The 26,803-nt window shown below is 39.4% G+C and overlaps 1 protein-coding gene across 2 annotated transcripts in view; it reads right to left on the reverse strand.

Annotated features, from left to right (window-relative positions):
* Positions 1-19,403: 19,403 nt before the first annotated feature.
* Positions 19,404-26,803, reverse strand: part of fibcd1b (fibrinogen C domain containing 1b) — a 118,149-nt gene continuing 110,749 nt past the window's right edge. For both annotated transcript variants that reach the window (XM_067574654.1, XM_067574653.1), the window contains 2 exons: positions 23,643-23,822; positions 19,404-21,295 (listed from right to left, as the gene is read on the reverse strand). In XM_067574654.1, the coding sequence (XP_067430755.1) occupies positions 21,030-21,295; positions 23,643-23,822 (446 nt within the window). In that variant the 3' untranslated portion in view covers positions 19,404-21,029. The remainder of the gene's footprint in view (positions 21,296-23,642; positions 23,823-26,803) is intronic.

The raw sequence follows: 26,803 nt of genomic DNA on the forward strand, positions 1-26,803 counted from the left end.
TGCCCCAAAAAACATATCTTTAAAATAAAAGTTGGGTTCACAGCCACTTTGTCAAGTGTTGCCGTGTTTGTTGGTGTGTTTATGGATGTGTGAAAGTGAGAAAGGCTGTGAATAAAATACACAAAGTGAGGGAAAAGTAGACACAGGGACATTGTGCTAAGGAAAGTTTTGGAAGACACAGAAGGTAATGATGGTGAATCCAGTGAAATGCTATGCAAATTTCCTCTTAAACAACGGCAACCATGCCATATATCCCATACATATATATCCTATATACAGTATATGGATGGAGTGAGGAAATAATGTGGTGGAAAACCGCTTGAGAATCAGTTGAGGGTTACATTGTATACCATATGTTTGTGAGACTTGTGAAGCTGTCTAGAGATATCTGTAGTGAGTCCCCAGAACAGTTTTCTCTTTGTTTAATTCTGTTCAAACTCCAGCGATGTCAGTCTCCCAACATCAAGCTGTTGAACAAAAGAGGAAGATATGCTGTCTGATATGCCAGTACAGTAGATGATATAAACCAGTGAATCAACTGGGTCAACGACACTGCAGAGCTAAGTCCCATACCGGCATAAAAACACCAGTGTTTCTTGCCCGGGACTGTAATGCATGCATGCGGCTGAAAAACAGAGAGGAACATGAGGCTCCAGATTTATGCATTAGCTTCCCACTTGTGTACTGTAATGACTGCCAGTAAATGAGTGCGTACACAGAAACAGCAGGACTCAATCACACCCATAAAGATGTCTGTTTCATTGCAACAACTGTGTATGAGATCATTAGCTCGCAGCATTTGTCACCTTTAGTGATTTCTCGAGTTTGGTGATTGTGAGTTGTTTGCTGTAATAACATGATGCATTTTTAATTCAGTCACTGTGTATTAATTATAAAATTAAAATTAAAAACTGAATTTATCCACCCTTTTAGTTGTTTAGTTGTTTTTTTTTTTACTTGTTTTCAAACTAAATTTACAGATACTGATGGCTCTTGTACTTTTTGTGGAAAATGTTTTGAAACCTCTACTGCTCTAAAACCCTTTTTACCTGCGTGGAAACTTTGTTATTTGTTTTCCAAAATCAACTCCACATACTCCTTTAGCCTCAGAGACATTTTCTGTTATTTTGACATACAGCATCAATCTTTTTTTTTTTTTTTTTTGCTCTAATGGTGAAATACTTTCTAGCAAAGGCCACTGAAAGGTGTAACAAATATCCCTCATTTTTTAGCAGAAACAGATTACTAGACTCTGTTAAATTGCTCAAAAGTGAGAAAGTAATTTTTTCCCGAGTCATATATTTGTACCTCTGTCTTTTCTTTTCTCACGATTCATATTGAGTTTACTGTTTTTATTGTTTGAAGTTTTGTTTGATGTTTGTGTGTTTATCTTATTATTTGTACTGTCTGTTTAACTTATTATTCCTTCAAAAAAAGAAGAGTTCATTTCCTCTCTATCTCATCATTTAGCACATCAGTATGCTATTCTGCTCTAAGTCAGTTTTGATACATATTGCTTCTGAGTGTCTCCATCAGTTTTGGGCTCTGCTCCAAGTTGTGGTTGCAAAGAACACTATTATTCATCATTTACATTGACAGCTGCTGTTCTTGCCCTGTTTATGATCCTATATACTCCTGCCAACTAAGAGTTGAGTCTTTTAATCAGATAAAGGCTCTCACCCCTCAGATTACCCTTTGATCAGGTCATCTTGATAATGCTTTGAAATGCTTTAGATCCTGTCTTCGTTATGACTGTTAAGAAAACCATACACTGCTTGATGCCCACAACCTGTCCACTTTGACGTGCTGCTGCCCATCTTACGACTGACGTTACTGGCTCTGTGGCGCTATCAATCATGTCCATTATTAAGATCTCATTAGGCACTGCGAATGTCCCCTCTTGTCTTAAATATAGTAGAATCTGGAGATAATGAGCCAATAGCACCATATCATACTGTCAAGACAATGTGACATCACATCTATACTAACACACAGTATGCCAGACAAATTAGAAAAAATAAGGCAAAGATGTGCTTTGTAGTACCATTACATTTTCCCAGTGATAGGTATCTTAATGACCAATAAAGAACACATAAGCACTGCAAATTAGGAGTACCAATTACAGAAATGTTAGCCAGTAAAAATGACATAATGGTAGTTATGGCATCTTTATGACCATAATGAATAAGATATACATATAAAAACAATGAGTACATAAAATATAACACAACTGAAAGATTATAGCCATGCTAGTGGCTCTGTGAGGCTTTAATTTGGCGGGGCCATGAGATAAATGATAAAGTCATTCAGGTAATATTCATATTTACCATCTTACCATCTTACTTACTTGAGTGTGTAAGTAGTTAATATGAGCTTATTTGCACTAAATACAAAGCTAATGAGAGTGTCACCTTTGCAGATATTTGGTCATAACCCAAAAGTATTTGACAAAAACTAAAGTTTTGACCTCCTGATGGTTACAAAAGGTCTGGGGAACCATGGATATCTGCACTAAATTTTGTACCAAAATCATTTGGATTTATCATCTGGAGATCATGAATGTCCAAATTTCATGGCAATCGATCCAATTTTTTAGATATTTCAGTCTGAACCAAAGTCACACCACTGACGGAGCTAAAAATCCATATATATATATATATATATAAATGCAATGTGACTTATGGTCTCGACATGAAATGTGACAATCCCCACAGGCACTAAAAGGTGCTCTTATGATGCTCATATGACTCATGTCAATATGCACAGCCTTTGTCCTGTGCTGACTCAGTTTAAACAGAGATATGTGGTTTGGCAATGCAGGGCTAGTCCATCCCTTATATACCAAAGCGTAAGCGAGAACCCTTTGTGTAATTTCAATAAAAGCCTGTAAGCTGAAACCCCACTTTCCTCCCGCCAACATCCTTCCATCAAAGGCTCTCATGGGGTCTGCTTAGTTATTAGCCACTGCTCCATATTTGTGAGGTGTCAGAAGTAATAAGCAGGTTCCAGGTTACCTCTGCCTGTGTCTGTCAGACAGAATATTGGATCCACAGCTCCCACAAGGCCCCACTGGGACTGTCTACCTGCCAGCACCATCAATTAGCCTAACGTACAATAACGTCACCAGCCACAGGGAGATGGGGACTCCAGGGAAGGAGCTTGGAGACACCACTGCCTGGCTAGGTATATTTTCACATATACTGTACCTCCCTAATGGAAGAAGGGGACGTGGCATAATTCAATTCTTGCATACAGAGGCACGTATACTGGAGCATGGATGGATGGATGCAAGCATATAGGGACAACAATTTTATATACAATGTGTAAATGTCAAAACTTTAATTTGAAATACGACATCACCAAGAGGCAAGAGTGAGTTTTAGGAATGGAAAAAATAACTTCATGCCTTGAGTAAGGTTTTTGTGACAATTATTCAAACACTATCTTCTCCTTGATTGAGTTCATGAAAGAAGGCTTTTAACATCAGGAAAAAAGTTAAGCCTACTTATAATTTATGACATTTAAAGGGTGCGTTAACATGCACATTTACAGGTCTATATTTATATTCTGGGGTTCTACTGGAATATCTTTGCATGATTTACAGTTCAAAAAAGCTCTGACTGGCTCTTTATGCAGCCCCTCAGTTCAGCCTCTGAGAGAGGCCATTTAGGCCGTTTTTGATTGGTTAGCTTTTGAAGCTGCCCCTTGACAGAATGGTTACAGAGCCTACGTGAACAAAAAATAGTAGTCGGATTTCACTTCTTTTTCTTGTTCTTTACTTGAAATGGAAACTTTTCAAATACATCAGTACATGTTTGAGCCTGAATCCGATCTGAAATATGCAAGTGGACAACTTCCCATTGGATAACAAACAACTTGGTTTTTCAACTTGACGGGTTAGTACTCCTCTGTGCAGATTGGAATCAGTTGTCAGGGAAAACCCAAAGAGGTAGACTCCACATATAATTATCTTTAATTATAAATGATTGGTTTCTTAGATTTGTGACATTTGAAATCCTGCCTGACTGAATCTGTGTTTTTGAGACTGTCCTTGGTACACTGTAGTTTCAAAGCAGAAATGCTCAGCCATGGCTTTGTCTGCTTATTTCACTCCTGATATGTCTTGTAGCATATGAAAAACACCACATGGACATATTAACAAGGTTAAAAACTTGATTTTCATTGGAGGGAGTCTTGAGTTGCATGTTGGTTGGTTGCATCATTTACCCCAATTTATTTCATAAGAGGATTTCTGACTGATTATCTATTTTTTAATTAATGATGTAATTTCCCTTGCATTTGGTAATACAATTTATTTATTGTGAAGTAGAAAATAGGATCTGTACATTTTCTAAAACCTTCCTCCACATTTTAGCTCATATTCTTTGTACTAAGAAATCAGCAGAGACATGTATAAAACTGATGGGAGCTGAATTCTGCTCTAAGTGGCTATTCACACCAACTCACTTACATAAAGCTGAACTGTGCCCAAACTTCAGCTGTTTCCAAATGCGGTGAGATCTCTCCTTTAACATCACTGTGCTCTTCTCTGTCGCTCGTCATCTCTGGGTGCTCATTTGAAATGAATGACTACTGCTCAGTTGGTCTCTCGATGTCACTCCTTGTGTGAGTGTTCTGCTATACGGGGTTGTCACAGTGGCTGCCAAAGCTGGACCTTCGAAAAGGTTCCCAATTGTGGTTTCATTTCTGATGTGTCTTAGAAATGGCAACTGTCAGAGACAGTCTGTCTTGGACTTTGTTGTTCAGACGGTTCAGATGGATGTTCAGCAACTGGGTCAGGATGGTTGGCTCTCTCAGCTGTGGGGACATTAAATGGACGCAGGTGGAATACAGTCTTTGCAGAAAAAAGCTCTTGCAGAGAAACAGACTCTTTCTGTTGCAGATGGAGAATGCAGAGTTGTTTTATCATTTGGTCTTTCACAGTGGCTAATACTAAAGCGCCTTATTTTTATGCCGCATTTAAAAATGCCACAAGGATGTCTTTTGTGGTGGTATGAATATAAAATGTGAGAATTGGAAAGAGCAAAACAGTGGTTAGAGAGACAAATTCAGCCTTGTGCAAAGAACCACGTTCAATCAGAGACAAAGAAATATTAAATTTAATGTCTATATACCTTTCATTACCGTGTTATTGAAACAAAACATTTAACATGTTCACAATGTACTAGTAATTCACATAATCAAGCAGTCATCACCTAAAACTTGAGCCTGTCCTCCAAGAGAAATCACCTAATAGGTTGTAATGTCAGTCGGCCAAAAACAACCTATTGTTACGTTTGAGTGACAGACTTCATCTAGCGGTCGTAGTAATTATGACCCTGAGAGGTGACACAGTTCAGACGACGTATATATAAGGTGACAAATTTCCATATTCAGAGGTGGTGGATTGGGTGGATGGTTAGACCCTAACTTGCAAAAAGTGGACTTAGTAGACTTTGCTGCAGAAGACTACCGTTCATTTCCCATTCACGACCGTGAGTCAGGACCATTTTTTTGACAAAGACGGTTGCAGAACTTTAAGGAAGTAGTAACTTTAACCCCTCACCACGTTTCATGTGATCATTTTTTTACACAAACCATGATCCTTTCATGAACCATGAACCATCATCCTTTCTCTAATTCACTATTAAACTACAAAGATGTTTTTCTTCAAAGCTGTCAAGACATGAATTATAGGCAGTCAAAGAAAAAAAAAATCAAGGGTTATTTTTTTATTGTTCTGATTTATAAAGATAGATGTTTACCAGGTAAGGTCGAGTAAAACAGCCAGGCTCACTATTGCCTCAGTATTTCCTCACTCCCATGCCCATTCTCTCTTTGGAGTATTATTCTAATTAAGGTGCTGACATGTCAAAAGCTGGCACCAACACAAAGTGTAATAAAATCTGTGTTCTCCCTGACATTTTGAGTTCGAGATGACAACCCCACAGAGGTTAAGAATAAAAGAGCATTTTTTTCCCTATGAGCTAAATTCATGAAAATAAAAGCTTTGCCAAAACACGAGTTGAACTCCTGCCATAGAGAAAAAGGGGCTGCTATTTTCAAACTTGAACACCTGAAAACTCATCACAACCAACCAGGTACATCAAGGCTGTGTGAAGAAGCCAAGAAGCGACTGCTGGCGCAAATCAAAATACTCAGTGCAATGAGCCCAAATCATTGTTCTACAGCATCATGCCCTGCAATGAAACTCTTCATGTGATAATAGACTGTAGCATGACGAAATTTCCCTGCAGCAGCTTTTATTCAGAGAGTTAATTTATTGCTTGTTAATTCTATGTGGGAAATATGTTGACAGCAACCTTTTTTTAAACATCTACATGCATGTATACAAGTGAATTACGTGATGAAAGACTTGCTTTACATATGCTCTGAAGTGTGAATCCTGTACAGATAAACAACTCGATCGATCCTGTGTTGATAAATCCACATTTTCATGTGTTAGGAAAGATTTCAGAGAAATGTTTTTTACAAGTTGCTCCATAAATCAAGCCTGTTAAGTGGCAGACTAGGCATTTCTTAAACAGACAGCATCTCTGCACCATAATTGTCAGGGCTTTTAAGAAGATCACAAATCCCTATGTGTGCTCATGACAGATCCCGTCTTTCCCTAACACCATCAACTGTCTAACCAATGCGGGTGACAAGGAACGAAGGTGACACTTACATCGAGGAATACTAAAGAGAGGTCTCTGTGGTCTAAAATACAAAGAACTGTGATTCCAGTACAGATGCAATATTAATAGAGCAAAGACACTTACAGGAAAATATGTAAGTCTATATGTTTTCTTCTTCTTTGCTAAAAGTGTTTGTGCAGCAAAAACTGTAAGACCAAAAGTCACCAAAATTGTCTGGTAGGCACATAAAATGACACGAACTGACCTCAAGGTGGCGCTGTAACAATCAAGTTTACATTTTCGCAATTATCTCAAAAATGACTGCTTAGAGTCAAATCTTTTTCATCATTTTAATCTTTCAATTTATCTGCATTTGCTCCAATGATCTTCTGCTCTAAAAATGTCACATTGTGTGACTTTTTCCTCAAATTTCTCAAAATCCTATTTTTCGACAACTTGTCACAAACCGTTAATCATCCCAAAAATGGACTTTGCTGATCTGTTGTTATCATTCTCTCAGCACATCCACTGAACTATGGTCAATTCAGAAGTCCATCACTCTATATTTTTTCAAAATATGCAAAATCAATTAACATCTATATCTCCACAAGTCTTCATTCATATGCTACCAAAATTGAGAGAGACATTCACTAAATGGTAGATATCAAGTGTTTCAAATGGTGTTCAGATCGGTTAAATGGTGAGCCTGCAGTGATAGTCAATATCTTGCTGTAATTTGTACTGTATGCAAAACATTTTGTATTTCTCATAATTTTTAAACAAATTTCACCAAAAAATATGACAATACACTCAAGAACAGCAGGTTAATGTGTGATTTTTTTCATGATTGTATCCCAAACTGTTGTGAACTTTTTAAGTTTTGTGACGTCCCTTTCTCCCTTTCTCTTCCTTGTGCTTGTGAGGTTAGTTTAGCTTCCTGGCCCTGAAGCCAGTGGGCAGGGTTGGAGATGGTGTCAGGAAACTACCTGCACCTGGTTAGTTTACACCTCAGCCTATATGGGTGTCTTCCTTGTTAACCTCTTTCTCTTGTATTCCTCCCACCAGCTAGATGGGTTTTGTATATTTTTTTTGCAGGCATCACACACACTTCATTCATCCTCACACTGCATTCATTACTGACCTAGCTGATATTATTACTATATTTTTTCTTAAGTTTACAATAAATGTCATTTTTAGAAATTTGATAACAATCATGTGATTAGTCTTTCAGCTATTTAGCTGTAAATGTGTAATTTTGGTGAATATTTTGACTTCAGCTGCATCAGTTCCCATAGACCTCCGTTGCATTAAACTTTGAGGTTGTTAAAACAAAAGACACCAGCAGAGCTAGTAGTCCAGGGGTTGAGGTACTGACTGGTCTGCAAGTTCAATACCAGTGGGGACTTTCTGCTGTACACTTGGAGGCTGCTATGATAACTCACCATCTTACAAAATCACTACAACGTACTGATCACCAGCAAAATATTTCATCATGCTCAAGTGTTACAGATCTTTAAATTATTCACTCTCATTGACTTCAATGCAGTACTTTACTAATTGTATGCAGAACTAAGTTAATGTTCGGTGTCAACTGCAGTTATTCATATCCGTGATGGTCTAGTGGTCTAAAGACATGCCCTATAAAAATGAGGTCATCTGTTCAAAAGCAGCCTGGCACCAAGGTTTGTACATCTTCCTGTTTTTGCCCATCTGTTGTGAACTCTTGTGGTTTAAAAGTTGACATGCCATGTCCTGTGCTACTTTTGCAATTTCCAAACTCAAATTCCCAATCTCCCATGAAAATATCCAATATATGTAAAATGCTACAAAAAGTATCTATTCAAAACATCATTCAGTTCATAATTCATCCCATCAAAACCTCCTGGGTCAGTCCCTAAGTATTTTGAATGCCTGTACACACATTGGTGGTCTGATTTGCTCAGTAGTTGAGTGGTAAGGTGGTTGTCTTTCAATGAAAAGTTTAAGAGGTCTAATTCCCCTTTTGCCATCCTGCAAGCAGTCTGAATCTGTGCATTTTCCACGATAAGTTCTGATACTTATCACATAGTAGCAGTAATTGTGTATAAATTACTCGACATGGGATGGATTCCAGATCTTGAACAAAATAAAAATTCAATACAAATGTAGTCATGTGAAACACGTCTTCACTGAAGGTCATAAGGTACATCAAATGTTTCTGAAAGTAGAATCATTTACCTCATGATAAATTATTTTAAAGAAAATCAAGAGTTTTGCTTCTGGTCAATTAAATAAGAAACAAACGCCTAAATGCTCGCAATATACTTGGACCCCAATCATTACCGCTTCTGGCTATATTTTAATATTTTATCTGATTGATGTAAAACCACCACACTGAAGGAATTTGCTGTTGTTGTCATTGTTCTGGTGTGGTGTATGATTATGCAACAAAACATCAGGTTGGGGAAATGCCAATCAAATCTTTGTTGGAATTGGATCCATACTCATGAAGTGAATGAACGTTGTCAGAAGTATGCAGGCCTGGAAGTTAAATTTAGCAAAGATACGACTGTTTAAGATACATGCATATGGTATGAATGTACTGTAGATTGTGAGATGATATGATGGTAGGTAGTTCTCAAACTGGGAATGATTTTACACCTCTTTGGACTGTGGATAAGATTGGATGTAAGAACGTAAGCTTGTATAGTGTCTTTGTGGGTGCTCTGAGGACCAGGGCAAACCTATTCTCAAACCAACAGGAAGGTGTATAATCCACAAGAAGGACAAAAGCTGTTGTGCATGGATCGATGCACTGAGGAGAGAAATGGAAGATTAGAATCAGTACATTTGCAGTGCCTATGCTACCACAGGTAAAGTCACAAAAACCTTATCATTGTATGCAAGATTTATAGCAGCAACACATAGCTATCGATGCACCATGTTGTAATGCATACAGATTCTGGGAGTATAATTCAAGTTATACTTGAATTATACTCCCAGAATATTTTGGAATATAAAATGCTCATCCACTGTAGGCTTGAAAGGTGGCTGTGGCAGCCATTGTACTTTATCCTAGGGATGCAACTAATGATGACTGATTAACCTGCAGATGATTTTATCGATTGATGGAAGAATTGTTTGATCCATTGCAAGTTCACAGAGCTCAAGGTAATATATTTAAATTGCTCACTTTGTCCACAATGCATACACACACACACACAAACATATATAAAAATCCCACTTAGACACACACACACACACACACACACACACTTTCTTTTTTTTTTTTTTACTATATATGACATAGAGAATCACAAACATTTTTCATGTTTCCAGAAGCAGGAACAATCTAATTTATAGAATTTTTGCTTGAAGAATGTTTGTTTGTGGTTAGCTTGACTTGATGGTGTGTACAATAATAAATTCCAGTGTAATGAGGTTTCACAGCAGAAAAATATAAAAATGTCCACTCTTGCAGAAAATTGACTTAATTCTTCATCTGTATTCTCAATATAAAATTCTCAAAATATAAAGACAATTTTTTCTGTTCTGTTCAATTTTTCTGTAATGCACGTTAAACTGCCTACAGTGATTGCTACTTGCAACTATGTTTGTTTACATTTGTTGACAGCAAAGAACAGGACAGAACAGGAGTCCTGGGCAGTTGCATTTAAGAAACAAAAGAAAGGAAAAGAGTGGCAAAGGGTCACTAATGCAGTTTGTAATGTAAAAAATATAGAAAAGGTTGTACAACTTTAAAGGGTAAACAATTTTATATAAAAGTCTGTTTACAGGTCAGCTTGCCTCACAATATGCCACTTAAGGCAATGTTGATTCAGGCTGAAGACTACATGTGTGATAAAAAAAAAAAAAGTCTGACAGCTCAAGGGTATTTTAGCTGCTACTAGCACAACACTCTTGAATTTTTGACTGACCTGTTGGTCCCTTATCACTTTTTTTTAAAAAGATGTCCATTGTGAGTCTGACAGTGTTATAGGAGTTAAATGCTAAATCTGTGGAGTGCTCTTTTAAAGGGGGGGAAAAATAGCAACCCTCTTTCTCTGAATATGGCTGCCTTACAGAGACACTGTTGCTAGCTGAACTGTCACTGACTTGATGGAAATACTCATGCAGGTTTAAATGTGTTATTTTCATGCACCAAGGAGAGTGTGATTAGATCAACTCATTTCATTAAAATCCTAAAACTACCAAAAAAGTAATTAATTGAGATTGCTGTGCAAACTTACTTTTTAGCTCAGAACGCATGCAGGGAAAGCAGAAAGGGTTCACACTGAGCTCCCGCAGAAATCTGAAGAGCTCCATAAGCTATTAATTGTTGACTGTCGAAAATAAAAATCAGCATGTTCTCTTTGCAAGGTAGCGTTAAGGCAGCCATTGAGTGGTCATTACTCATTGTGTTGGCAATTCAGTTGCTGATGACACATGAAGAATATAACTGAGTTGTGCTGTTAAGTGTTGTAAAGTCACATTTGCACCATGCTACGAGAAAAATAAAACATTAGTTCGTAAGAAAGCGTAACAGCAATTACATTTCTAATACCCTAAATAATCATATTTTGCAAACAAAATAACCACCACAAAAAATATGTGGACAAACACACAGTACACAGTCATTTTCTTAGTTCTTAAGGTTCTTAAATAGCAATGTGTGTTTACATTCAGCATTCTTTTCATGGTATATGGCCTTTATATGACTTCAGGTCAGCTATATGAAGGATTTGAGAATCATAGGGAGAGAAAACACAACTCATAACAACAATGAAACAAGAAAAGGAAAAAAAAAGTCTATGCAATGTTAAATATGTAAACCGTAACCAATCACATGACATGATTGGCCGGTTGCAGGCGAGGGACTGGCTGCTATGAGCAAGGCTGTGCAAAAATGACAACAAGCGTGTCAGACCAGCCTGCACATACTGAAGCGATTGAAGCCAAAGCCTGCGATTTGTTTTGGTTGTCACCATTTTGCCTGTATGAGCACAGCAAATTTGATTTTGCTGCCAGCCTTACTGTTTAAGGGTCTGTGCATGTCATGACAGAAAGCATGGGCTCTGCCGTACCCCGTCTTCATTATTACGCCTTGATGATCCGACAGCTTTACATATTTTTCATGTAACTGGAAGACTGCAGTTCCTCCATAAATAATATAAAACCACTTAAATATCACCTCCCTGTACACACACAAGCACCAAATGCAAAGGACCTCGTGTTTTTTTACTGTATTTAACATGCATGCCAGTTGCTGTGTTATTTGCTCTCTGCAAGATGATCACATTTGGTGGTGAATACTTAAAAGTGCATCTTACATTATCATACACCGACTGTGACTAAAGAAAACTCAAAGCAACATGCAGTTAATTCAGTTGGGAGCACACCAGTCAAAAAGATATGGCAACTAATGTTAACACAGTTCCATTTGACATTCATGTCTCTGCAGTAAGCTGCCCCCTGCTTTCCCCAGCAAGCATGCTGAAGATATATCCGGGCTGTAATGCAAATCCCCCCATGGGTGTTCACAGAGTGAAGTCAGGGCAACAACAGTTCTGTGTTATCGGTGTCAGAGCCACTGGATAGACTATATCAGATAAAGTGCTGGGGATGTGGAGGTAAAGCTTTACCTTGCAGCAACATGGGCAAAACAATTTGCATGGCAAAAATCAGTGTACAGCATTTAAATAGGCTGCTTTGTTATGGCAATGGGTGGTGATTGGTCTGTGTAGCGATTAGATGATTGGCAAAGCATGACATTTGTGCTCTCCCTGAACTAATACAATGCTCTTTTTCAGTCAAATGTGTTCAGTTGGTTTTCATGGCTCTGCAGTAATCTGTGCGCTTACCCAGCTGGCACGCTGAAAAGAGATGCAGGGAAGGAATGCTAATAACCCCAAACCAAGAACTATGTGCTAAGATGGAGTGGATGGTTCTAAATAAGCTAGCAACAAATCCTCATACCTAATGACCAAATTGTACGATTTCAAAACAACCCATGCAGCCTAATGTGGTTTATTTTTAACCTACCATCCCTCCTCATCTCTTCTCTACAGAAATAATGCTTGGGCTACACACCCTTTATAACATTATAGACTACCCCAACACAATGCTGTTGAGCAGTCATATGCTTAGTGTGGTTTGACTCATGTTAAAGCTAAAATGGCTCTGTAAGCCATTTCCTTTATCTTCAAGTTTCTCCATGCAAGTTGTTGTTATTCTGATGCACAACAGGGATGTGGCTACGGGGTAGCAGGGCAAACAAGAGGAGGACACAGATACAGACACTAGGGCAAGAAAGGTTGAATGAAAAGGGGCTTTAATAATGGAATGTTAAAAAACAGGCTTATAGTCCGGCAACAAAAACGCAATCCAAACTAGCAAACAAGCTTAAAGAGGCAAAGCAGGCAGGCAGTTCATAAACACACAGAAGGTCTAAAGCACAGGTTCAGACAGGAACAGGTAACAGACAGGAACATGATAGCAGAAAACACATACAGAGTAACAGGATCAGGTACAGATGGCTGGAACATAAGTGATTACATGCAACATTGACAATCTGGCAGGGAATGGATAGCAGGCAACCAGTCTATAAGCTACTGGGGCTGATGAGGTAATGAGCAGCAGGTGAGGATAATTGAGGAGTGGCAACGGATGAGTAAGTGGGTGTGGGAACCAGGCAAGAAAGACAGAGGGCATCTGGTGGACAGGTGGAGAATGGCAAAACCACAGGAAGAGAGAGTGTGGGGCAGAATGCAGGGTCAGAGGTGGAGAGGGCAAAGAAAACAAATAAACAGGACAGGAATCATGATGTATTCAGACGAATCCTTTAGCGAGTTTAAAGATGTGACAGGACAATATAAAAGTTACCTTCTGGTGCAGACATTCAGTAGAGCAGGAGGCAGATATGACCTTGAACTGGACAGAAAGCAGTGTCCTTCTACACTAGACTGTATATTGCACAAAATAGTTCACAGATGTTGTATCATCCTTCCTTGACTGATCTCTGTTTGTGCTGTTGGAATGGTATTTAAAAGTACTTGACACTGCTCCACAAATAGTCAAATGACATATTTGCTGCCAATTCTGCACTTTGAAGGGACTGAGTAGATAGCACAGCCAGCACACACAACGTGTCAAGTCTAGACTTGAATGCCTTGTGCATCCAGTGGCTCTGCAGAGATAGGAACTGAGTCACTGACATCTTTGCTGTCTTTTGAACTATGATTTGAAGAGCTAGATCACACGGCTGGCATCCTTCCTCAGTGTTACTCTTTCACCCTGCACCCTCCCTATCATGACTCACACTCTTTCAAGGCAATTAGCAGATGCACCATACTGGCCTGGCTTTTGCCCACTCACAGGCACTCAAAATTTAATCAGTGACAGGTTGCATTGTCTTGCAGGGATTTCAAAACATCGGGAAATTTATGAAGCACATTCAGCATCAAGGTACCTTTGAGTTACCTTGCTACACTAAACCTAACACGGATAGTCACTCTCATAAAGGTAATGATCCCACCTTATGGCTGGATTTTCCAACAGACACTATTTTATATAAAATAAGATGAAACTGTTGATCCCTGTGAGTTGTTGGAGCTGCAGCAAGTAATATATTTCAATGGGGTATAGGCTAAAGTATGAAGAATCTAAGAACCAAAAATAGTAAACATAAAGCAATAAGGCAATAAAAGCAATAGACCAAATAGCTGTGGAATTATAGTATTTCATACATATCGGTATATAGCCAGCATTTTCTGCCCTGTAGATGTGGGTGTGGGAGAGAAATGGAACATTTTCTCTTACATGAAAAACAAACTAATGGATAAGTATCAGCAGCGTGGCTACATTATAACAGTTAGATGTAATGCAGTTTATGTTGTTGATGCTTGAGAGCATACTCAATGTGATATACTTTTATGAAAAAAAAGGCTTGAAGAAATGAATACCTGACAGAGCTTTTTGTGACCAACATGAATACTATATAGGAACTCATTGTCAACATGTGAATAATAGTTTTAACCCCTTCCTGTCTCTATGGCACAGTAGCTATGCTCTTTATTTATACAATACGTGCCATCTTATTGAATCTATGAAAAGATTTTTTATTTATTTAGCCCATGGTTACAGTGATGGGGTATGAATGCAGTTGGTTTCACTGGACAACTTAATGGGGATCCTGATATACTTGTCAGTGCAATTAATATCCAAAGTTCATTTCATTTAGCATTTAATCCATTATTGATATGTTTAACTCGCTACCTGCTATTTGTTAGGAACCCTGTTCGCAGCTAAAATGTGCAAATAGTAAAGATTCATGTCTTTATGATAGATATATTACTGAAACCATAGAATAATAATGATTTCTATCACTCTCCCAACAGGCCATCTTACAGTAATTTCCATTGTATATTACTGTACTTACATACTATAGCCACTTAAAATCCTTGATGCCGCAAAGCTGGTATCTTCTTGTAACTGGACTCCTCTGACACAGGTTTATGGCCCATTCTAAATTATTGTTCCAGTATTAAAGCTGCCTTAATCCAATTTTAAAACTTTAACAACAGATTAAATGACTATATGAAATGTGAGAGGCATCACTGTAAAGGAAGAACCCACAGAGAATTATCACATGACTCTACAGTGTTTCCCCTATAGGTTGACAGCTTTGGGGGGGTGAGGGGTGGATGCGCTGAGCAAAACTTGGGAGAGACTCGGCCGCCACACATTTCTCTATTCTCTTTTTCTCTGTTCAGCATCGTTAGGTTAGACTAACCCGTTGTTGCTAACTTTGGAGCTAATGCCCCTCACTTTTCTAGCAGCTGGGAAAACAACAGATGCGACTTTTCTTGGTCTTGAGAAACTGCAGCACTTATTAACTGACACACTGCAGCCTACACTGTACATTCACTGTCGGATTGACAACTCACCACTAACCTTTTCCACTGCTCCGCTCGCATTCACCGTCACTTTTCTGTCACTCGCACTAGCTCAACCACTCACTCGCTACACACACACACATTATGCACATCCACTGAGTTTCCCAGGTAGTGACACAGAGGTTGACTCATGTTTTGGAACAGCACTGCACAGAGGCTCCTAAACACTATTGATGTCCAAATGACTGGATATTTGGCATTATTTTTGGCATTAAAAAATATCTTTTTGGCCTGAGGGGGTTCTGGCGGCCCATAAGGCCTGTACAATTATAGGGGAAACACTGCTCTACAGTTCTATAAGCTCTATAGAGAATGTTAGCATCTTTTTATGGCATGCAACTTGGATTTAGTATCATGGCTCTTGGCAACCTCATTTCTTGCAGCAGCAAGCAGCTGTTTTCAGCAAAAAAACCGCAACCCAAACTCCAGCAGCCTTACATTTGTCAGGTGGGTACACAATTATAACTAAGTGCTGATGTTGATCCATGTCTGGTGGATGTGCAACTAGACAACCATTTGCTTTCACTTTCACCATATAATATCTAAATAATAAGTAAATCTGGGTGGGGAGAGTGAAAAAGCAGAGCTTGCCCCTCCCTCATTACCACCACCGAGGTGCCCTTAGCAAGGCCTTTAACCCCAGCTGCTCCAGTGGAGCTGTTCAGTGGCTGGCAGTTTAGACTGTGGTCATACTGGACAGCTTCCAGGTATGAATGTATAACTGTGTGAATGTGATCAGATAATAAAGGTTAAAAAACGTGTTTTGTTTACTGGTTATTCCAGTAAACACAGCACACACACAATCAAACTGTAGGTGATGATAGCAACTGTGAGGTTGGTAACTCCATTATTCCAGAGAGCTGATTGGCTCAAAGTTATCTGGCTAACCCTTTAATAATGGGTGGTGGTACAGCCCCACTTTCTATTGCAAACTTATCTGGAGAGATCAATAATCAAATAACAAAAAGTGTAGCGTCACAACACAAAGATAACTTGGTCATTTGCTTTATTGTCATTATATGTTACTCCCACCCATGTCTCCATTTTAAATGTATTCTCTTAGATTTCCTTTCATCCAGACATTAAATATGTATGGGCTACTTTTTACACAAATATGAACATCACTGGAAACTGATTAGACTTTCTGGTGGTGCCTTAACTATCAAAAAAGTGGGACAAAAGAAACTCCATCCACATCAATACAAGTCAGGGCCAAGTCCATTTATCTGGGTAATATTAAGATAGTACATGATTATAGAGGAAGCTAATTAAAAGCTAATAAAATTTCTCTCATATCTCCTATTGCCTTTATAATCTAGTTCTTGGTGATAACAGCTCCACACAGATAGATAAAACCAAATGGGCCATTATTTAGTTTTTTTTGGGATTATTTTTTGGCATAAATCAGTCAAGACTATTCATAGTTTTGTGGAACATGTAGAATAACTGGGACATTGTTAATGGAAAGACCATGTTGCTGCTGAGTTCATTTCTTTCAAAATTACATTTTTAAAAATATCTTTGGGCTCCACAAACAAAATTAAATTTTCTATTGCTCTATTGCTTTGGGGAGCAGAAGAAAACTTAGAGATGTTATCTCAATGCTTCAGCAGATATAAGTCAAAACTGCAAAGTCCCTAAAGACCTAAAGCTTTTTTACATTCTGGGTCTGCTTAGGCTACCTTTCACAACTCACTGCGTGTTACTTTATTGTGCTTGATGTTCCAAAAAATGAACAAGGTTTTCTTTTGACAGGTTGAAGTCTACTTAATGTTCTTTCTTTGTTGTTATTCAGCTTGATCAAATCAGCATTTTCAGATTAAAAAACCCCCCAAATGCTAACCACACAACTAAAAGCCATAAGAAAGTAAAACACAAAACACACACTTCAGGGTGTTCCCCATTTATAAAATGTGAATGTTTATTAAATGTTGACAAGAACATTAAAACACAGTATCAAGATTCAGCAAAACAATCTATAGTACTTCACCAAAAATAAAAGAAAAAGAAAACAGAGTTAGTTCTGCGCTGGGACTGGCGGAATGGGAGGGTTGAGGGCTGGGGACAGGGGAGCGGGAACAGGAGTAGGGCAGAAAGCAGAGCAATAAAGAGGCAGGGAGTCTGGAGCTGGAAAGAGAAGAGAGGAGAATTTAGGAGCTATGGAGTGAGGGGGAATTGGCAGCAGAGGCTAAGGCAATTAAGGAGGTACACAATAAGAAAGATAAGAGGTTTGGGGATGTGGGGGATCGATCTGGAGGGTGCTGATGCGCTGTAAAGAGCGGGATAACTGGGAATGATTAGAACCTCTGATTTTACTCTTTTATCATCTCCTCTGTTGTAGACTTAGCATGCCACAGCAGAGAGAGAGTGACTAGAAAGGCATTCACTCAACAAAAACACAGAAATGGCATGGCAAATAATACTTGTCTTTACATTTAAATAACAAGGGGCAACATAGCATTAACATATACAGTGAGCACAACGTTGTGTCGAGGTGAATAAAGATTTTGGGAGTGGGTTCTCAGGGTTTTCAGGGTACGAGCGCAGTTCAACACAGTACCAGAAGGTGGTGTCCACTCTAATGGGTTCACAATCACAATAAGTAATAGTTCATTATAATTATGTAAATCTCTCTGTTATCAACACAAATAGCAGGGGAGGCAAGTTGTACATAAGCATCACATTACTTCAAAATTCCACAGACACACTGAGCCTCCCGTTCTCTCGTCTTGCTCATGCACATGGGCATGTACAAACCAAAGCATGTGCATATATGTGTACACACAGAGACACTGTAGACACACACACATGTGCACACGCAGGCACACACACACACACACACACAAACGCACTCTCTGTGTAGCACAGAGACACACACACACACACATTTGCATACATTCTCACACCCAGTCCAATTCCTTCTCTTGAAGTGGTTCCATACATTTCCGACTTCTTTTAAATTAGCTTTCCCCTCTTGACATTATTATACTTCAGACTTTGTGCCATGGTAACATCAGCAAGTATTTGTAACATGTGTCTGTGCTTTGATGTTGAAGAAAGGTGGCAGTAGTCCACCAAGACATGACGTACTGTATAGCTGCATGTAAACAGCCGAGGTGCTGCAGGAAACAACACACAGCAATGGAGAAACCCTTCCAAGCACCGGTGATGACAGAAAAACTCACAGCTGTTCCAGTGTCAGAGGTATTCAGTGCAACATTGCTCAGTGCTACACTTTAACTCACTGTCAGCTGGGGCGACACCCTTCAGCACACATTCAAAACTGTCTCCCAGTGCCACGGGACTTCCCAAATCCAAGAAAAGATCACATATGTCCAGTGAGGCAGCGTCTGTGCCAAGAGGTTCGAAATCTCTCTCATATCGTGCCTCTGTAAAAGATTTATTTTTGTGCTGCAGTTTCGAACGGGCATGTGCTTGAGGGATAATCACATTCCTCCTTTTCACTTGTGTTCGACCTCCAGAGCGGCGAGGGCCACTCCCACCTGTCGCTCAGGTAGAGGAAGGGAGAAAGAAAGCTCGCTGTGCTTCTTTATTTTTAAATCGATGGGTTTTCTTTAAGTCCATGTGCTTGAGTTGTCTTTGTGTTTTAGCATAGTAAGAAAAAACAGCTTCACATGCTCTAAAAGTCATACACACTGTACAATAAAATCTACAGATATCTTTTAAAGCTTTTAGTAAATCCAAAGAAACTCGATGAGACTGAAAAAAGTTGATTCACCGACAAAAATAAAAGACGTATAAATCTGAATTGCACTATTTTCCGCCCACCTTTGTGTTTTTTCTTCATGACATTTTTTTCTTTTTCTTTCAGTCTTTTTTTTTTTCTTTTTTTTTTCTTTTGCTTTAGGCAATTTTGTTTTTTGCCATAACACATTGTAGAATTCCTACTTAGAAGAAAAAGACAGTGTTTGTTGAGAGCATCAAATCTTATTTTACAGCAACTGTTCTCTCCTTTTGCATGACAAGAGAAACTGTGTCACACAATCAAATCCCATAGTAATCACCTGGAAAGGAGGAGGGAAAAAAAAAAATTACAAAACTGAGGAAAAACCAGAGATGTGGGGATGAGGGTTTTTTTTTGCAAAACAGGTCTGAGAAAATAAGATCAACGTAGTAGGTATGACACAGTCTCAAATTCCCCACTCAATCTGTGGTCCCATTGGTCTCCTTCAAACTGTTGTCAGTGTATTTTTCCTTCCAATTATATTATGTTACAGGCTTTGTAATTTCATTTTAACTACATAGACGGAGAGAGTGAAGGTATGCCAGCCATGCATTGTTTAGCCTGCCTGTGCTAAACACTGTAGTCAATCGAGACGCTCTACTGAACTAAGGACAGAAAATTGATAGCGTTACGGAACTCTGTCTGTCTGTCTGTCTGTCTGTCTGCTTTTCTCCTTCATAGACACACACACACACACTCACACACACGCACACGCACACACACACACGCACGCGCACGTACACACAAAGTGCTGGGTTACCATCTGTGAGTGCTGCATCAGTTGGCCAGTACTCAGCTGGCAGGCAGATCAGACAAAGTGCCCAATATGCTCCCTAATGGCCCAAGTCAGATGAATGAGATCCTCCGTTGTCTCTTTCTTTTTTTTTTTTTCATTTCTCTTTTTCCATCCTTTTTGCACCTCTTCTTCTTCCACTTCTGTTCCCCCCTTTCAATCACTCTGCCCCCCGTTTCCCTTCGACTAATTTAACTCTTGTCAAATTGTTTCCTCGTTTTCTCCGTCTCCGTCTCCCTCTCGTTATCAGAGGCCCCCTGCACATGTCGCTGTGACCGTGCTGGGTCTCATTCACACTGGATGTAAATGTGACATAGTGTAACATCACCACCAGTGTCCCTCCTCACTGGTGAAACTCTGGACTTCTTTTGCAGAGGAGAAAAAGGAGGATTTGTGTCTCCTTTTCATATTTTCTATTATATTTTGAAGCAACCATCACTCCAGTCACAGATTATACAGCAATGGGCAGTGAGACTGAACCACAATCGAAGTGCCATGTCAGCACAGATAGGAGGTCAGAGTTACATGTCAAGAGGAAATCACTGGTGTGTGATTCTGCTGGGGATGGATGGACCACCATGTCACACTGCGTAAAGCTAGCGCAGTGGACTGTGGGCTCAGGGCTCTGGTATACTGTTTTTGTGAACTGAATCATCAATAAGGGCATCACTGTAACATTACTTTTTTCAAGAAGGGGACCAGGGGAAAGGATAATGGCAGCCAGCATGACAATAGTAGCTGAGTGATGAAGAAAGAAGAGCAAAAAAGGGAGAGAGACATCAGGAGGCAAACAACAGAGTCAACTAAACTCAAAGAGGTATGCTTTAGTGAATAAAGAATATCAAGACAAGTCCGCCTAGCTGTCAGAAATTGTGGTTTGTAATGTTTCAAAAATGTTTCTTCTTCCTCTTTTGTCTATCTCATTTGTTCTCAGGGTCGCGGGTGGGCCGTATCTTCATCTCGGAGAACTTGAGGGAATACTGCCAGCCAGTCCATGAGGACCACTCGATGCCATCGGCGTAGGAAGTGTGCTGACCGCGCAGATACTGGCCGTTAAGGTTGGAGGTGTGGCAGTTGCGGTACCACCAGGCACCATGGTAGAAGGAGGCGCAGTTGTTCTCCGAGTGGTCGTTATCCCTGTCTTTGGTGGTGAACTTCATCCCGTTGTGCTTCAGCAGGGAGTCACCTAGGGGAGAAAAAAGATGTGCGACAACATCCGAATGTATCAGTATGCACATAAAAAGTAGGATATAGAATTTTGTTTATCTGACTGTATATTAGCATTAGGTGACTGAAACATCTCATAAACAAGAAAACCCCTCCTCCCAAAAAAACGACAACTTTTTAAGCAACAGCTATTGCATCTCCTCTGTGTATTTCACCCACATACCATTCGATCTCATACCAGGAATTAGACATACAGTAGGGTCCAAAAGTCTGAGACCATCCACAAGTAATTCATTTCAAAATGACATAGAACTTTTCAATTAATCATTTCTATAAACAGAGAGAGATGAAAGAATAAAAAATAAATCCCCACAGTTCCCCAGAGTATTTCCTCTCATTAACAAAAGCAAGAGGTCAGACAGCTTTGTAGCCAATTAATCAAAGGTTCTGTGGTGACCTTTTTATCTTCTTCTTTTAAAACACACCCCCAATGATTTCACTGAGATGTCTGTCAGTTAATTGACAGTATAGTTATGAAAGGAGAGAAAAGACATAGTAATACACTTCATCGGATATGTTGATTTTATTGTTGCTGGTAGCCTCAATGTTCTTCTTTTAGGCATTTTTGAAGAAGGGATCTTTTTTTAAAAAAAAAAATTCTGTTGAAAGTATACATGAGAGTCAATGAGAGGGCATTCTGTCCTGCCACATGTTATTAAGAATATGACAATGATGTAAGACCACTGCAGGGTACAGCACATGCAGCCGTGTTGCATCACCTGCAGTAGGTAGCTTTAATCATGGTCTACATGGTCAGTCTGTCAGTGGCCAGTCATGGTCAATTCTCTACATCAGTAAATGCTTTGCAGGCCTTTTCTCACAAAGGCTCACAAGTAAAATGAAAGCAAGGCCTTTGCAGATATTGTGGTATACCCAAAGTTTTCAGCAAATGGATGTTCAAAGAGCTCATAATGTTCAATAAACTCCCCATACCTTCCCTTCACTCTCTGTTCTTTCCTTTCTCTCTAAAACGGGCTTCACACTGTGACCAGAAGTGGATAGAATGATAAAGCTGAGAGCAGAATGAAAGAATGCTCACCAGCCATCAGGTGATGGCTAACAGCTCGTCAGGGCATCAAACAGCCCTTAATTGCCCAGGATGTGGCCGCCCAGCTCCTTACCCTCTCACTCTGTCCTACTTTGCTCTCCATTTGGCATTACCATGGTAACCAGTCAGCGGGAAAAATAATCTGACAGGCATGTCTGATATTCATGTTGTGTGCTGCTTGACATTAGGAGAAAAGATATAGCGTGTGAGAAAAAAATGGGAAAAAGAAACGGCTCAGTGGGCTCAACAAAGGAATGATGTCCAGAGGATGAAGAAAAGAGGAAAAAAAACAAAACAGAAGCACTTAAAGACTCATTTGCAAGGTGCTGGATGTCACCTTGGTGGCTGGGGGCCGACAGCCTCCTCTGATGCCCATTAAGATCCAGCAGCTCCCAGACCAAATGAGCATCTGTCAGCTGATCGGAAAGCAGACACAGCAGAGCAAAATACTACTACTAATAATAATGGTAGTACAGCCTAGAGGGAAAACTGAGGTGAGAGCATCCTGAGAGTTTGAGTACCCTTAATTTGACTGGATTCAAATGTCCACCAGGCAGATCAGTTCAAGGTCAGGCCATGTTGAGGACAGGCCAGGAGCATCGCAGGATGTTTTAGCAGACGAGCAAAAAGCTGTTATGCACACAACACATTTTTTCCTTCCCCTCTGGTTCCCTTTTTTTTTTTACTCCTCTGCCTCCTCTAGCCCTTCGATATTTCTATCATCATTATTATTTACCTCTTCCTCTCTCTCTTCTCCTCTAGCCCCTGTCCCCTTCGTCCCTCCATCCTAGTTTCTTCCACTCCTAGCTCCCTCCTTCCTGACGACTTCTTCGCCCAGCTCCATCTCTCATATCTGTCCCCATTCTCTCTGCTTTCTCACGGAAGCGCTCCCCAAAGGTTCTTTAAATTGCTTCTTCATTTTAACTGCAGGTTTTTGTTTACGCTGCAGGTCAAGCAGTGCAATTAATTGGCGGTAATTTAATCAAGGTGACAGGTCGCTGGCTTGGATCTGATTGTTGGGGAACAAAGACATAGACGCTAGCAGTCCCTCTCCCTGCATGTGTAACTGTCTGCTCGGTTTAACAAGAAGACACACCTACTGTATTGTAAAAATAAGGTTTTTCTGAAGGTTTGAACCCCCCGCTCACAGTTAAGTTAAATGAAGTAAAAGTGCAATAACAGATATAGCATATACTAATCAGAGTATAAAGACATAACATCTTGCAAGCAAAGTCTAACTAGATCACTGAGTACATACCTGCATTGCCAGAATAGTCTCCCACAGTCAGAGGGTATCCATCATCATCAGGGTCCACTGAGAAGAGGCCCACTCCAAAGGTGCCATACTGGGCATATGCGGTGCTATTTTCAAAGTCCTCCAAGTCGATACGTAGCTCATAGTTCCCCTGGATGGACAGGGCATGGATCTGCTTCAGCCCTGCAGGGAAAAAGAGGGAGACACAGAGCAAAACAATCCATTACAAAGTACTATCGTTGTTCTCAGCAAACAATATAAAGCTATTTCAGCACGCTCTCAACGCCATACATTTACTGGAAATAAGACGTAACATGGTTTTTGTCCCATTTAGAGTCTCCCCCATCATGTGTAGGGTTTCTTTCCAAAACAAGATTAGAGTTTCTTTCCAAAAGTATGAGCTTCTACTGCTTGAACAGCAGTGAGAGAGACCAGCTGAGTGTAATAATGGCACTAAGTATTCATTGTTTTTACACTGACATGTGTGACAGGTACCATTGAATTACAACTCTTTTACTTTCAGCTAAATTTGGCAAGAATAATTCAAATAAATCTGCAAAATGTTCTCATTTAGAGACCTCTACATGAATGGTGAAAGTAAAACTGTTTTTTAAAAAAAAATTTTGGAAGGTTATCTGTTTTGTTGTAAAGAAAAAAGACTAAATTCAAAAAAGAAAAAAGCTGAATGGAGGATAGTAGCATGAAAAGCTGCAGAGTGTCATCCTGGACAGTGAATTGCTTTATGAACTAAATGATTTTCATTCTTCCAAATGAGAAGATATTAATATCCTGTAAAAAACACATCTAGACAGGAATGCTGGAAGTCAGTCAGAGTTGGGTTTGCTGAGAGAAAGTCTATGTAATGATGTCATATTAAATGCTGCACATTCAATATTCATGATTGCTGTATTAATTTGAATGGCCAACAACATTTTACACCAGTTTTAGAACATCAGACACACCACAGACAGAAAACTTGACCACCAACATGCTGTATGTCAAAGAGCATGGTACTATGGTCCATATATGCTATGGACAATTCACACACAGAATGCAGGTTTATTCCTTATTAGAAGATGATTTATTGTTGACTGAGAAACAGCCATGCCATACAGGTAGCAATAAAACAATGCACTTGAACTTTATAACACACACACACACACACACACACACACAGAACAACCAAAAACATTAATAATAACTATGAACTCATTGAAGACAGCACTCCAAAATGCAACTCTACACTCTACAGAGACATCCTCTTGTTCTCATTCGAAGCAGGTCGCACTACCAGATCTGTGACAGAAACAAGAAATAGCGTAACTCACTAAATAATATAATCAGTTCTTACGCCCTGTAACCAGTGAGACAGGAAACTGAGAGACAGGGGAGCGAGTTACATAACTAGTCGTCCAGCAGCACCACCACACCAAACAATGAACACACAAAGCATCTGAAATTATCAGTGAACCCGTACATACTATAAATATGGTAACCAAGACTAAAGTGAGAAAATAAAATAAAAACACTACCATAAGCAGACTAAAATAAAAGTTTTTTATTGATTTATTTAGTAAACTTTTTTTGCCTTGCAGTTACAGCCCCCTGCCAGTAGTGGGTGCTGCAGTCCCCTCAGCACCACCTACTTCCAGAGTCCCTGCATCTAGATACATTTCCCTCTCTGTCTTAGAACATCAAAGGCAGCGCTTTAACACTTAAAGGGATATCCAACCCAGAAGTTATCCGTTTAGTATCAAAAAAAAAAAAAAAGTTAATATATCAGCAATGTCAACAACATCTGTAGCCTCCTGATAATGAAAATATACAGAATAATTAAGCCAGCAGTAGTCTGTGCTCATGTTAAACATATGTCTTTCAAATGGACTTAATGGGCTTAATTCAAAATGAACAGAACCTCACTACAGTACTGATGTGATCATTTCAGTTCCCTTCAGGTCAAGATGCCGTTCTCGCACTGAGTATATTTGCTGAAACACTGATATAGGCTCAATAGGTTGACTCGATGTACTGCTGGAAGCCGCCGCCCCCCAAAAAAACATGATTACAGTGATGATTGATTACAGTAATGTTTGATTACACGATCGCACGATAGCAGGAATAGGTATGCACATCATTTTCCTGTTTTTTTTTTCTGGTAAAAATGATCTGGTTTATTAAAAATGTGTTCAGTAACCCATCTATAAATATCAATAGACCTTTGATTTCACTCATCTAATTAAGAGTCAGGTCATAGCTCATTCATGCCCACAATTATCCATGAATACTTAAAGAAACACACTTGATTAAAATTATTTTGCATATCAAAGTACATTTCATTACACTGGCACTGTATCTTCGCATATTTTTTTTTTTTTCGGAAAGACTTTGTGTGAAGTATGCTTTTCATGAATTCTGGCTTGTGAGTTTCTACTCGGAGTCATTACTTCTTCCTTCTGATGATCACTTCATAAACGAGACACCAGCAGTTCCAACACATCCTCATAATTAAACGACCACATTGATCGATTGTACCTGACTGTACCCATAGGAGCGTAATATGCCACTTTCCAAAATAAGAGTGTAATATGTCGCTTTTCACAACAGTTACAAATCACTGTTAAAGAATAATTATGTTTTGTGGTGTGACAATGCTGTTTATAAAGGTCTGGTTAACCCGCCTCCTCCTAACAAGGCAAACTGTCAACTTATACTGACGTCATCTGAACTGCGTCACTTCCCCAGCTCATAATTACTATGGTATAAATGTAACTGTATTTCGTTTTTGCTGGCTTGAATTTTAGACCTATACTGTCGTTTTATTTTGTGAGGACAGGCTAGGCAGTTCATAGCCACGTCTCAACTATTTCAGATTAAAACTTGCCATCACTTCATCGGATGTCATTGTTGTTCAATCCTTTAGAGAGTGTGTACGACAGAAAGTGCCGGAGGGGAAAAAAAAGATTTCCATCCTCTCCTCCTTGCCCCCTCCTGCTCCATGTTTTCCCATGCTGTGTTGGAGTGATGGTGCTTCCCAGGGCAAGTTTTCCTCTCCTGGGTTGATCAAAGGTACAAGAGGAATAGTGTGTCAGACAGAGAAGAGCAAGAGGAACTCAACCTGAGTCTCTTGAACACAAAATTCAAGACAGGAAGACAAACACAAGTGA

This window comes from Thunnus thynnus, chromosome 19, assembly GCF_963924715.1.
Source record: "Thunnus thynnus chromosome 19, fThuThy2.1, whole genome shotgun sequence".
In the NCBI taxonomy this organism is placed as follows: Eukaryota; Metazoa; Chordata; class Actinopteri; order Scombriformes; family Scombridae; genus Thunnus; species Thunnus thynnus.